We start from the raw sequence: 14264 nt of genomic DNA, 5'->3' as shown, positions 1-14264 counted from the left end.
AAGAGCAGTAAAAATATAAAAATAAAAAAAACTTTTGCTTGGCTAGCATGGCTCAGTGCCCAGATTGCAGACTCCATCCCTACTGGGGGGTATCCAGGAGGCAACCAATTAATATTTCTCTCTCATCAATGTTTTTATCTATTTCTCCTTCTCACTTCCTCTCTGAAATCAATGAAAATACCTCTATAACATTTTTTAAAAACTGACACATGGAAAGATGTAATAAAGAAAGAATGGTAAAATGTTAATAATAGGAATCTAAGTAGTGAGCACCTTAATATTCTTTCAAGTATTTCATTTAAGATTCCTCATAACAAAATTTTTGGGGGAAACATGTCCTGGATAAGTTACTAGACTGTAAAAAGAAAAATTCCACATCCAGTAGGAAGAGTACAGGAGAAAACAGATCGATGTTTTTTTTCTTGATCTTTCTCTCTCCTTTTCCCTTTCACTCTTTAAAATCAATGAAAATATAATTTAAAGTCTGTCAGCATGGCTCAGTGGTTGAGCATCTACCTATGAATTAGGAGGTCACAGTTTGATTTCTAGTCAGGGCTCAATCACCAGTAGGGGCATGCAGGAGGCAGCTAATCAATGGTTCTCTCATCATTGATGCTTCTATCTCTCCCTCCCTTTCCCGTCCTCTCTGAAATTAATAAAAATATATTACAAAAATATATATTTTAAAAATACAAAACAAACTTAAGAACAGAGGAAATAGTGTTTCCCACAGAAAATAGAAAGTGGGAAAGGCAAAAGAGATTTTTCCTGTACTGTTTGAGCTTTCTCCTTCCATAATAGGTCAAAGGAAAGTCTCATGTTTCCACAGAGCTACAAAAATTAAGATTACCTAGAAGTCCTTCCCCCTCTTAAAACCACCCTTAAAAATGCTAGACGAAATATATAATAAATGTAGAATAAAAAAAAAGAATTTTAGACAAACTAACATTGAAACAAATTTATCACCTGCAGACTTTTGCTGAAATAAATAGAAGATGTACTTCAACAAAAGAAAACCCAGAAGCACAGACTGGAAAACATTAAGCAATGTGCTTTTTAAATTTTATAAACCAGAATATCGTTAACAAGGATTATAAACAAAAACACAAAAAAGCAATAAAATAAAAGCTCATGAGAATTAACTTTGCAAAATTACTTCAGAAGTCAATATACCCTTTGGGTAAGGCAAGGCAAAACGGGTTTGTTTGTTTTTTTGGTGTGTTTGTCTTTTGGGTTTTTTTTATTTCAGAGAGGAGGGGAGAAGGAGAGAGAGAGAGAAACATCATTGATGAGAATCATTCGTTGGCTGCCTTCTACTGGGAATCCAGCCTGCAACCATATGCCCTGACCAGGAATTGAACCTTAACCTCCTGGTTCATAAGTGGATACTCAAACACTGAGCCATGCTGGCTGAGCGGGGCAGTTTTCTAAGAGCTCACAAGATCTCTATGAGGCCTAAAAAAACACATATTGTTTTTTGTCACCACTATATCCTTAATACCTCAGACAATGTTTCTTACAACTAACATTAAATGAGTGCTGAAGTAATGACTTACACTACTGTCAGTTGCAACAAAATATATTTTAGTGCTTTCACTTTTTCTTTTTTTAAATTTCTTTATTAAATTATTATCTCTGTACATATATCATAGTGCTTTCACTTCTTATTTACAAACAAAATATCTTTTAGTGCTTTCACTTCTTATTTACAGATAGCAGGAAACTAAAGTGGCAAATGACCTAACTATAGATAGCAGGAAACTAAAGTAGTAAAGGACCTATGAACAGAAAATAATTCATATCAGATAGTGAGAGGGCAGGGCAGGGTGAGACTAGAACCCTGACTCCACTGTGGGGCAGGGCAGAGTTATCCTCCATTCTGTGTAACTGGCCCCTGCCCTCACCCAACCAATCAGGGTCAGCCTAAGCAGTGACATCACCACCGGTATAAAACCCCTGGATTTGGTGAAGTTCGCGCTCTCGGGCATGTGTGGGACAGAGCCCATGTTAACATGGAAGAAGCTCTCTTGTTAACTGCATTGGACTGGCTCCCTGCTGGTCTTGGGAATCACGGAATCACGGTACAACAATAGAAGTGCTAGTGCCTAATAAATCAAGTTTTTAAAATTTCCCAGTTAATTCTGATGTGCAAACAAATTTTAAAACCACAAACCAACCGAACTGAATGAACCTTAACCTCTCTCTTTCAGCTCTAACTAGCCAGTGATTCAGGATTTTATCTTAGGTAACAATTTTCAAATATTCTGCAAGAGAAATACTTTTTAAGCATACTATATCATATAAATGAACTCAATTTTATTAGAAAACTTACAGAAAATCTAGGTTTAAGGTCTAAATTAAAAGAAATGTCTGGTACTCACTTTAGCAGCAAATATACTAAAATTGGAACGATATAGAGGTTAGCATGGCCCCTGAGCAAAGATGTCACACAAATACAAGAAGCCTTATATATTTTTAAAAATCCTATAGAATGAAGATGTAATATGCAAATGGTCATTACACTGTGAAGCATTAACAACTGATCAGCAGGAGGGTAGGACGGAGAGCTACAGGACAGGGCAGGGCAGCAAGCTATTGGGGGGAAGAGGGGGGCTGAGGGCAACAGTGAGCTACTGGCTACAAGCAGGTGGCAGAGAGCTGCAGGAGGGGGCAGGGCAACAAGCTATGGGGGGTCAGGAATAGCTACAGGCGGGCAGGGCAGCGGGCAGAGAGCTACTGGAGGGTGGCAGCAAGCTACTGGCCCCGATTCCTGCTGTGCGCAGGGCTACTAGTAAATAAAAGTCTAACCAATTTCTATTGTTGATTGAGCTGGATTTTGTTTTAACTTATTTGGCATCAGCACAGTTATTCAGAGACTTGGCATAACTGTTCAGTGAACATTTTTTGAATAGAGAGAGGGAGTAAAATCCAGTATTTTTGTTCTAAAGAAAATGAGAATCTACTAAAAGGATTTACAAATTCAGTGATAAATAAATTTAAATCTTTCAAAGAAATACTAGCTCTAGAATTAAAAAATAATGGTTTAGCCCAACTGGCATGGCTCAGTGGTTGAATGCCAACCTACAAACCAGGAGGTCATGGTTCGATTCCTGAACAGGGAATGGCACTGCCCAGGTTTCAGGCTCAATTCCCAATGTAGGGCGTGGAGGAGGCAGCAATCAATGATTCTCTCTGTTCCTTGATGTTTCTCTCTCTCCTCCCTTCCTCTCTGAAATCAATAAGGGGAGGGGGATATATATATATTATATATATGTATATATATATAGTTTTTTTTAATTTTTATTTTCCTTTTTAAATGGTTGAGATGAGGATTGCAAAACATCTGATAAGAAAGCTACTACAGAAATCCAGAAAGGCATCTGGGAGGGGAAGGGGAAGGGGGAGACCTTGATCTCTGGGGACAGCCAAGAAAAGGTAAACATTTACTAAAATGCTAAATTAAAAAAAAAACATTGAGGAGGCAGGCTATAAGGGGTCAATGAGAGAAAAAGGGGGACATATTTAATACTTTCTTTTTTATGATGAGAGAGAATTTATTGATCAGTGCCTCCTGCACACCCCACACTGGGGGACTGAGCCCGCAATCATGGCACATGCCCTGACCAAGAATCGAACTGTGTACTCCAGATTCATAGGTCGATGCTCAACCTCTAAGCCACACCAGCTGGGCCATAATACTTTCAAAAATAAAGATGTTTAAAAAAAAGATTTAAGAGCAAAATAATAAAAATTAGGTGCTTTTTTTTTTTTTTTTTTTTTTGTAAATACAAAGCTATTATAAATAGTAAAAAAGATGAGTGGTAGGAAGAACCAGAAAAGATTATTTGGAGAATTAACGAACAACCAAAAAAAAAAAAGGGAAAAGAAAGTAATAATAAAGATAGCTATAAAAAGAAACCTAGAAAGAGGAAAGGGGACAAGAAGTGAGCTTCTGATGTAGATTTAAAGAGCTTATCATGTTTTTAGCTATTTGACCAGTAAATTACGACTGCTCTTAGAAATTCAGTTAGCTCTGTCTCTAGTGTTTAAAATGTTCTTGCAATCACTATGAATTTAGTCTTCCTAAATCATATCCACCAGTACACATAAATCTTTTCAATTTCTTAAAAATAATTTTATTGATTTCAGAGAGGAAAGGAGAGAGAAACATCAATGAGAGAGAATCACTGATCATCTGCCTCCTGCACAACCCCTACTGGGGATAGAGACCACAACTCAGGCATGTGCCCTTGACCGGAATTTAACCTGGTATCCTTCAGTCCACTCTATCTACTGAGCCAAATGTCTAGGACATGACTCTTATTATTTTTTTTTTTTAATCTCTGCCAAAGAATATCCATTTGCAATCTTTTCGCATGTGGTAAAAATCTTAAATAGCCAGCATTTGGCCTAATTCTTTCAACAACAAAAAATATCTTGATGTGTGACTTTTTAACTTTATCTACATACCAAAAATTATTTATTTCCCTGATTTTTGTCAGCAAAATTTAACATTCTTAATTGCTTCCAACAACACTACTTGTTTAGGGAAATGTTTTTCTTTTTTTTTTTAATAAGGAGATTCAGAAAAAGGGAGAACGTGGTTTCTAGTATGTTGAGTTCCAACTGTCTCTAAACAACTAAATGGCGACTTAATTACTAATAGATGTCACTGGGAACTATAAATAAGCCTTAAGGAAAAAAAAAAAAAAATCAACCCATCTACGTGAACCCTCCTTACCTTGTCTCATCAACATCAACTGGTGCTCATGCCTGGCTGCTTCCATTTCTGCCTCCAGCTTCTCTTTGGCTTCTCTGATGTTTCTGTCGACCTGCTCACGCTGCTGCTTCTCCATTTCATCAAGAGCCTTCCATCTAGATGCATACTCAAATTCAAACGTCCCAGGCTGAGCAAAACGTGGTGGCTGTTCTCTTTCCCTAAGTTTACAATTAAAAACATACAGAATTGTACGTTTAAAAGGTAAAACAGCTAAAAAATAAAAGCACCAATTACTGAGCACTCACAATATTCATGGCACTGTCAGGCAAATACTCTACCTGAATTGCCTCATAGCAGTACTGTGATGCAGATTTTAAAAAGCCTGATTTTGAGAAACTGCCCAAGAATGCCCCAATAATTAGTAATGAAAACAGAATTCAACCAAAACCAGTTAGGCTCAGTGGTAGAGCGTCGGTCTGCGGACTGAAAGGTCCCGAGTTCGATTCCGGTCAAGGGCATGTACGTTGGTTGCAGGGACATCCCCGGTAGGGGGTGTGCAGGAGGCAGCTGGTCAATGTTTCTCTCTCATCGACGTTTCTAGTTCTCTATCTCTTTAACTTCCTCTCTGTAAAAAAAAAAAAAAAAAAAAAAAAAGACAAAATAAAAAGCTTTTTTACATCAAAAGAAACCATCAACAAAAGAACAAGAAAGCCCTCTGTATGGGAGAACATATTTGCAAATGTTATCACTGATAAAGGTTTAATCTCCAACATCTACAGACAGCTTATACAACTAAATAAAAGGAAAATGAACGATCCAATTAAAAAATGGGCAATGGACCGAAAAAGAATATTTTTTTAAATATACTTTATTGATTTTATACAGAGAGGCAGGGAGATAGAGAGTTAGAAACACCAATGAGAGAGAGTCATCGATCAGCTGCCTCTTGCACACCCCCTACTGGGGATATGCCCACAACCAAGGTACATGCCCCCGACCGGAATCGAACCCGGGACCCTTCAGTCCCCAAGCCGACGCTCTATCCATTGAGCCAAACCGGTCCCGGCATAAATATAATATTTTCAAAAGACAGAAGGAAGGCCAAGAGGCACATGTAAACATGCTCAAAGTCACTAATTATCCGGGAGATGCAAATCAAAACAACAATGCAGTACTATCTCACACCTGTCAGAATGGCCAACATCAACAAATCAACAAATGACAAGTGATGGCTAGGTTGCAGAGAAAAAGGAACCTTCGTGCACTGCTGGTGGGAATGCAGACTGATGCAACCACTGTAAAGAACAGTGTGGAGTTTCCTCAAAAAACTGAAAATGGAACTCCCATTTGACCCAGTAATACCACTCTTGGGATTATATCCCAGGAAACTAGAAACACCAATCAGAAAGGATATATGCACCCCTATGTTCATAGCAGCACAATCTACAATAGCTAGGATTTGGATATGGCCTAGGTGCCCGTCAGTAGATGATTGGATCAAAAAACTATGGTACATTTACACAATGGAATATTATGCTGCCATAAAAAGAAGGAATTCTCATCATTTGCACCAACCTGGATGGAATTGGAGAACATCATGCTGAGTGAAATCAGCCAGTCAATGAAAGACCTCACTCATTTATGGATAATAAAGAACATCATAAACTGATGAACCAAAAGATAGATATAGAGGCAGTAAAGCAACAAGCAGACTGTCAAATTACAGTGGGGAGAGGAGGGAGACCTGAAGGAGATAAGAGATCAACCGAAGGACTTGTATACATGCATATAAGTACAACCAATGGACACAAAACTCTGGGGAGGGTGGGTATGTATGGGGGATGAGGAGCAATGGTAAAATATGTACACAGATAATAATATAATAAAAAAAAAGAAAGGAAAAAAAGAGAAAAAAAACAGAATTCAAACCTATGCAATAGGATACTAAACCTGTACTCCCCTAATTATCACATACAATAAGGCCTTTTTACTATTCATTCAACAAACAATTTTACATAAATCTGCAACATATAAATCAAATGTGTCAGAAATTGTCTGGAATCAATTTTGTTTCCCCTTAGTAACTTTTAGAGATAGTAGTAAAAGCAGGTAAGAGTTTACTTAATTTAATGTGCCAGGATAATTGACTAGGCCAAAAAATAAAGACCTAACTTACTACAATTGTAGTTATTTGTTCAATACTTGTTTCCCTTGCTATTCTGTGAACTCAATAAAGACATGAAATGTCTGTAAACAGCTGTAACACAATATCTGGCACAATGCATACATTTATTATTTATTACCATGAGCCAAAAAAATTACCTAAATTAAAAAAAAGAAAACCTATCAATATACCTGAAATTCAAAGAAATTCTCCAATTATATTTGCCTATGATAGCTTCTATTAAAAAGTACTCATAAAAATAGAAACCCCAACCCACAAAGAAAAGTGTAAAAAGCAATATATTCATAAATTTTAACTTATATTAGGGGGTAGGGAGGGGAAAATCGGTGAGTGGCTGGGACAAAGTTGGGACATAAACAGAGAAGTTGTCACAAAGAAAAAGATACAGTGACAAGAAACAGTTTCAAAGATCTTCAGAGGAATATGAGGATAACCAAAATGAGCCATGATCTAGGTAATTTAACCCTAAAAAACAGACTTGAATTTTGTTCTTTTAAAAAATACTGTCTGGGGATCTGGCAGGTGGGAGTGTAATCTGTGTATTCCATTCACCAAAAGATCTCAGATTCCATTCCGTCAAGGCACAAACCAAGGTTACAGGTTTGATTCACATTTGGGTTGCATGTCAGAGGCAACAGATCAATGTTTCTTTCTTACATCAATGTTTCTCTCTCTCTCTCCCTCTCATTTCCTCACTCTCTAAAAAAAGCAATAAAAACATATCCTCAGTTGAGGATTTAAAGCACTCTCTAGGAAAGAAATAAGGGGATCTACCACCTTCTAATTATTCCCAAAGAATTATTAGTTAGTAGTTTCTCATTCAGATACTGATTATAACAATATATATTAAAAATTATTCTTTCTGCCAAAACCGGTTTGGCTCAGTGAATAGAGCGTTGGTCTGTGGACTGAAAGGTCCCAGGTTTGATTCCGGTCAAGGGCATGTACATTGGTTGCGGGCACATCCCCGGTAGGGGGTGTGCAGGAGGCAGCTGGTTGATGTTTCTCTCTCATCAATGTTTCTAGCTCTCTGTCCCTTTCCCTTCCTCCCTGTAAAAAATCAATAAAATATATTAAAAAAATAATAACAATAATAAATATTATTCCTTCTCTCAAAGGAAACACTTTTGAAACAATATAGATTTGGGGATTTAAAATAAATTTGAATGGTGGTTCTTATGCTTTGTGAACATTTTTCCCTCTCAGCATCACTCTGCAGAAGTAAAATGTGGAATATACCGAGATCTTATGGGTTTGTTAGGATAATTAAATCAATACACAAACAAATGTTGTCCATAAGTTCCATTTCTTAAAACACCCTTATAATTCCAGTTTTCTAATTCCTGAATCCAAAAGAATCCTCTATTTCAAATTTGTAGTGATAAACTATAACCAGAAAAAAGGTCAACAGAATAGGATATCATAGTAAGTCTTTGAAAAATGGCATAATGAGAGAGATTTAAATGGTTACAAATTATAACTAACTATAGCCCCAGTGCACAAAATTCACACACGGGTAGGGTCCCTAGTGGCTGCTGACCAGGGACTCCCTTCCCCCAGCAGCCTATCATCACTAGCCAGAGCCTCCCTCCCCTGGCTCCATGCCTGCCTACCACCAACGTTAGCAGGGGTCTCCCTTCCCCAGCTGCCTGGTGCTGCTGCCAGCCGGGGCCTCCCTTCGCACCTGCCTAGGCCTGCTGCCACCCACTCACCTGCTCCACCATCCCACTATGGTCCTGCTCTTCTCAAGGCCCATCCAGGCCAACTGCACCTCCACTGCCGCCAGCCCCCAGCGCTGCATCACCAACACCTGCCATGTTCCGTGCTGCCACCCAAGTGGTCAGGTCACATCTAACTCCCAGTTAAATTCCCACCTATAGGGACAATTTGCATATTAGCCTTCTATTATATAGGGTTAGTACTAATTCTTCTTCCCTGGAATAATTCTTTCTCTTGCGTCCAGGATATTCTGTTAGGTGTCCTCCCTACTCCAATAAAGGCTCTCACTCAGTCTTTGCTGATTCCTTCCTCCCTGTATATACCGTATTTTCCGGCGTATAAGACGACCCCGACCCCCCAATTTTACAGTTAAAACATAGGTTTAGGCCTATATTCGCTGTATAAGACTACCCCCCACTTCCGAGGCAACACCAGTTCTTTTTTTAATAGACCACCTCTCTGACTCTGGCCAATCTGAAGGCGGTCTATTAAAAAAAGAACTGGTGTTGCCTCCGAAGTGGGGGGTGGTAGTCTTATACAGCGAATATAGGCCTAAACCTATGTTTTAACTGTAAAATTGGGGGGTCGGGGTCGTCTTATACGCTGGAAAATACAGTACTGGAATATTCCAGGGTTCAGTCCTTGGACATAGTTTTCTATCACATGAGATAACTAGCCCAGCCAGCTCATCTAAAATCCAAATAGAAATCCAACTACTGACTTGACATTCCACCTGAATGCTCAAAAGAGATCACAAACTTAAAATGTTCAAACAGCATTCCTGATCTTCCTCTCCCAATCTGCTCCCCCTACAGGATTCTGAAAATCAAGTCATTAAGAATGTCCATACTTCCAGTTACTTAGGCCAAAAACCTTTAAACACTGTTTTTACCATATGCCCATCACATCAGCAAAATGCAAAGTCTATTCTCAAACTATATCCAGAATCTCACCACTTCTCACCATCACCATTGTGACTACTAATCCATTTTTGCAAGGCTCCTAAACCCCAACTCTACCCTTGGCTCTTTATAATCAACTCCACCTAAATTTAAGTCACTACTCTGAACCTTCCTTTCTCATAAACTATAAAAGGCAGTCAGCTCAACAGCCTACAAGGCCTAAAAATCCACATTCTTTCCAATTATGTCTTCTGTCTACCTCATCCATACATTCTATTTCCCACATTCTACCATGTTTCCCCGAAAATAAAACATCCTCTGAAAATAAGACCTACATACAGGTTTCCTTCTGAGTGGAATATAAGGCATTCCCCCAAAATAAGGCCCCCCCCAGGCTCTGTCTCAGAATGAAAATTTACCGAAACTGGTCGATAGGGCCGCCCCAACTGGCGTCTAGCAACCAGTGACGTTACTCACAGTCCTGACGTCACTGCTGTGTGGAAGCTGAGCGGAGGTCAGAGTGAGCATTGAGCGTGGGGTGGGAGAGAGGAGGAAACTTTCGCAGATGCGTGTAGAACAGGATTAGAGAAGACGGGACGCAGCGAAGGTGGTGAGTGCTTGTCTGTCTCTGGTGACACTACCTGATGCTCAAGGCCGCCCTCATGATGACTGAAGGTTCTCAGACAGTGGCAGACCCTGCTCCAGCCCAGATCCAGGCCCCAGTAAGCTCAGTGACAGTCCCCAGGCAGGCCCCAGGGGGTAAATGACTGATAAAGGGGTAGGGGGATGTCTGGTGAAGGTGTTCAGTGCCACAGGGGTGGGGGGAGGGGGATCACTTAACCCTTTGCACTCCAAACCATTCTGGACATTGGCTACCAGCTACTCGACGCTACTTTGCAGCGGACATGTGTGATGAATTAACTCAATTCCCCGTAATCACTAATAAACTGCAATGTCCCCCCTGAGAGGGGACGTCCGAGTGATATGCTAGAATTCCGATGTCCCCTGAGAGGGGACAGCGGAGTGCAAAGAGCTAAAATGACACCAGAGGCTGAAACTGGTTTGGCTCAGTGGTAGAGCGTCGGTCTGCGGACTGAAGGGTCCCAGGTTCGATTCCAGTCAAGGGCATGTACATTGGTTGCAGGCACACCCCCGGTAGGGGGTATGCAGGAGGCTGCTGGTCGGTGTTTCTCTCTCATCGACATTTCTAGCTCTCTCTCTTTCCCTTCCTCTCTGTAAAAAAATTAATAAAAATATTTTTTTTAAAAATGACACAGAAGGATCAGAGGGGGCAATCAAAATGACACAGAAGGATCAAAAAGGGTTACTAAAATGGTAATCCCCCTATGATTCTCCCATGCCATTTTGATTCCCCCTTCTAATGCCCCCTGTGTCATTTTAAGTGACCCCCTCTCCCCCCTCCTTGATACCTCAATTCCTTTTTTTTTACCCCTAGAAATGAAAGCAAAAAGAAAAAGCTACTCTGTGGAGTACAAAAAAGGAATCGTGGAAGACTCTTGGGGCCAAAATCTTACTGCTTTCTGCAAAGAGAAGATGTTGAGTATCCGATTGGTCCGAAAATGGCGAGCAGAGTATGGTAACCTCATTGAACAAATGGACAAGGGAAATGCTAAAAAGCGCAAGTGTGGATCAGGTCGCCAACCATTATTTTCCGAGCTGGAAGACCTGATCTGTGAATGGGTTGTTGACAGGAGAGAAGGGGCTTTGGTTGTGAATAGGGCTCAGATTCAAGAATTTGCCCTTGCAATGGCACCACAGTTTGACATAGCCCCCCGAAGATTTCAAAGCATCACAAAACTGACTAATTTCCTTCAGAGAAGTGAACTGCCTTTAAGAAGATCTACCGGTACAACATTGTTTAGGTTGGAAGATACTCAAGTTATTATGCGAGCACTTGCATTCAAGTCCTTTATTGATGATGCTGACTTCTCTAAATACAATCTTTCCAACATGATTGCTATGGATGAAACTGCAGTGTTTATGGGCCAATCATCTCAAACAACAATTGAACAGCGGGGTGCCTCCTTAGTGTACATTCCCTCCACTGCTTACGAAAGGGCACGTGTTTCCTGTATTTTGGCAATTCGTCTGGATGGCACTAAAATCCCACTTTAATCATTTCTAAGGGCAAGAAGGAAAAGATTGAACGTGTTTTGGGCGTTTTTATTCTTGAAACTGAAAAAGCCTGGGCCACACAAGCAGTTATAAGGAAGTGGGTTGATTTAATGCTGCCGCTTGCTATGCGAGGGAGCCAAAGAGGTCTGCTAGTCTGGGATGCAGCCAGCACTCACCGCGCTAAAGACATGAAGACATTTCTTCACGAACGAAAAGTACATCAGATAATGATTCCCGCAGGAATGACGGCCTATCTCCACACTCTTGATACTGCAATAAACAAGCCATTCAAAGACAATTTGTGCATGAAAATTAATGACTACATTAAAAATAGAATGGAATGGGAGGAGGATCCCAGATGGCTGCTCGGGTAGACATCTAACCGCAGCAGCACACAACAATTTCAATGGAATACAACTAAAATGTAGAGTGGACATTCCTCAGAGCTACAGGTAGTCGACTGACTGAAAATTCTACAACAAGAAGGAAAGAGAAAACCTGAAGGAAAATCAGAGGAGCTGAAAAAAAGCCTAAGGTACAGAGACATGCTGCGCGCCCACACGCACGTGCGCGCTGAGAGGTTGCAGCCGGAGAGAAGGAGAGGGCTGGGTGCTGCCGGCGTTCCCTAGCAGGAAGGAAATAAAACCCCCAGCCTGGGCTAAACCCCCGAACCGGCAGCGCTGAGCCACAGTTATGGGCCAGACCCTGGGGACCCAGGCTCCAGCAGGGGGAGACGGGGCTGTGAGGCGGAATCCTAGGGGAGCAGTGAAAAGCAAGGCCCCTGGAGTCGCGCACACATTGCACGCAGAGGACTGAATGTTGACTCTGATGCTGGATTACCCTAGCCGGAAGAAACAAAGCCTCCAGCGGCGCTGAGCCCCAGTCCCGACTGCTATGAACCCCAGTTCTAGGCCAATCCCTGGAGACCCAAGCTCAAGCAGAGGGAGACGGGACTGTGAGGTGGAGTCCTGGGAGAGCGGCAAAAGGCAGAACCCCCGGAGTCACGCACATTGCTTGCAAGGGAAGGAATGTTGACTCTGATGCGAGATTGCCCTGGAGGGAAGGAAACAGGAGCCCCGGCCGTGTTGGGCCCCAGTTTTGACTGCTCTGAACCCCAGTCTGAGGCCAGACCCTGGGGACCCAGGCTCAGGCAGGGGGAGCCGGGGCTGTGAGGTGGGAGCCCCCGAAGTCGCGCACACTGCGCGCAGAGGACAGTCTGTTGACTCTGAACCTAGACTCCCCTAGCGGGAAGGAGAAAAAAAGCTCCAGACTGGAGGAACACGACTAGGAGCAGGAGCCCCTGCCGGACACCGGCCAGCCAGGCACCAGCAAGGAGCCGGGCGACGGCGCCCCCAGGGGGGTGGTGCCCCTGAGCCTTCAACCGCTGAGCGCGGGCAACAGAGCCAAGGCCGGGGGCTGCTTCCTGGGCGGCGCCAACCCCGGCAACAGGCTGAAGCAGTGCAGGAGCCCGAGGAGAACAAAGGGGTGCCACAGGCCAACCTGCTGAGCTCCCAGGACAAGGAGGAAGAAACCAAAGAAGTTCTCAATGTGAAGAAATCAAATGAGAGCAAAAGATAGTAAAATTACTTAGGAAAGAATACAAAGAAGATCTTGAAAAATCAAAGACTAAGTCAGAACTCAACTCACCAGCCAACATTGCAACATAAATGCGTTTAAAAAAAAAAAAAAAAACAGGACAGAATGTTGGAACAGCGGCGGCCAGGCCTAGAGTGGCCAGGCACAAGGCAGTGGCAGCCGGGCCCGGAGCAGCAACAGCCAGGCCCCAGAGAAGCAGCAGCCAGAACCAGAGCATCAACAGCCAGCACTGGAGCAGCCAGACCTGGGGCAGTGGCAGCCAGGCCTGAGGTGGAGGAGGCCAAGCCCAGGGTGGCCAGTCCAGGAACACCCAGACCCGGAGAAGCCGGGCCCGGAGAAGCCGGGCCCAGAGCAGCCGGGTTGGGAGCAGCCAGGCCCAGAACAGCAGTAGCCAAGCCCAGAGCATCCAGGCCAGGAGCAGCCAGGCTCGGAGCGGCCAGGCCCGGAGCAGCAGCTGCCAGGCTAGGAGCGACCAGGCCCGGAGCAGCCGGGTCTGGTGTGGCCAGGCCCGGAGCAGTGGCTGCCAGGCTGGGAGCAACCAGGCCCGGAGCAGCCGGGTCTGGTGTGGCCAGGCCCGGAGCATCGGCTGCCAGGCTGGGAGCGGCCAGGCCCGGAGCAGCCAAGTCGGGTGCGGCCAGGCCCGGAGCAGCAGCTGCCAGGCTGGGAGCGGCCAGGCCCGAGTAGCTGGGTCTGGTGCGGCCAGGCCCGAAGCAGCGGCTGCCAGGCTGGGAGCGGCCAGGCCCGGAGCAGCCGGGTCTGGTGCGGCCAGGCCCGGAGCAGCGGTTGCCAGGCTGGGAGAGGCCAGGCCCGGAGCAGCGGCTGCCAGGCTGGGAGCAGCCGGACCCAGAGCAGCCGGGCCCAGAGCAGCAGTAGCCAAGTCCAGAGCAACTAGGTCGGGAGCGGCAGTGACCAGACCCAGAACAGCTGGTTGTGGAACGAACCAGAGCAACAGAGGCCAGTCCCGGACCAGCCAGGCCCGAAACAGCTCGCTCCTCGCCTGCCCCTG

At 43.5% G+C, this 14264-nt stretch overlaps 1 protein-coding gene and 1 pseudogene across 4 annotated transcripts in view; one reads left to right on the top strand and one right to left on the bottom strand.

The window, feature by feature from the left end:
* The window catches only part of PSPC1 (paraspeckle component 1), a 103385-nt gene that overhangs the window by 53994 nt on the left and 35127 nt on the right, over positions 1-14264 (bottom strand). For 3 of the 4 annotated variants that reach the window (XM_036455594.2, XM_045588506.1, XM_036455593.2), the window contains exon 4: positions 4742-4938. The exons of the other annotated variant lie outside the window; for it this stretch is intronic. In XM_036455594.2, coding sequence (XP_036311487.1) covers positions 4742-4938 — 197 coding nt within the window. The remainder of the gene's footprint in view (positions 1-4741; positions 4939-14264) is intronic. 4 annotated transcript variants of the gene reach the window in all.
* On the top strand, positions 2378-2477 carry LOC118730985 (annotated as a pseudogene).

The sequence above is a fragment of the Pipistrellus kuhlii genome, unplaced genomic scaffold (assembly GCF_014108245.1).
Source record: "Pipistrellus kuhlii isolate mPipKuh1 unplaced genomic scaffold, mPipKuh1.p scaffold_m20_p_3, whole genome shotgun sequence".
Lineage (NCBI taxonomy): Eukaryota > Metazoa > Chordata > Mammalia > Chiroptera > Vespertilionidae > Pipistrellus > Pipistrellus kuhlii.
Note: the sequence above shows the minus strand (reverse complement) of the source record. Positions and strands in the feature narration are given on the sequence as shown.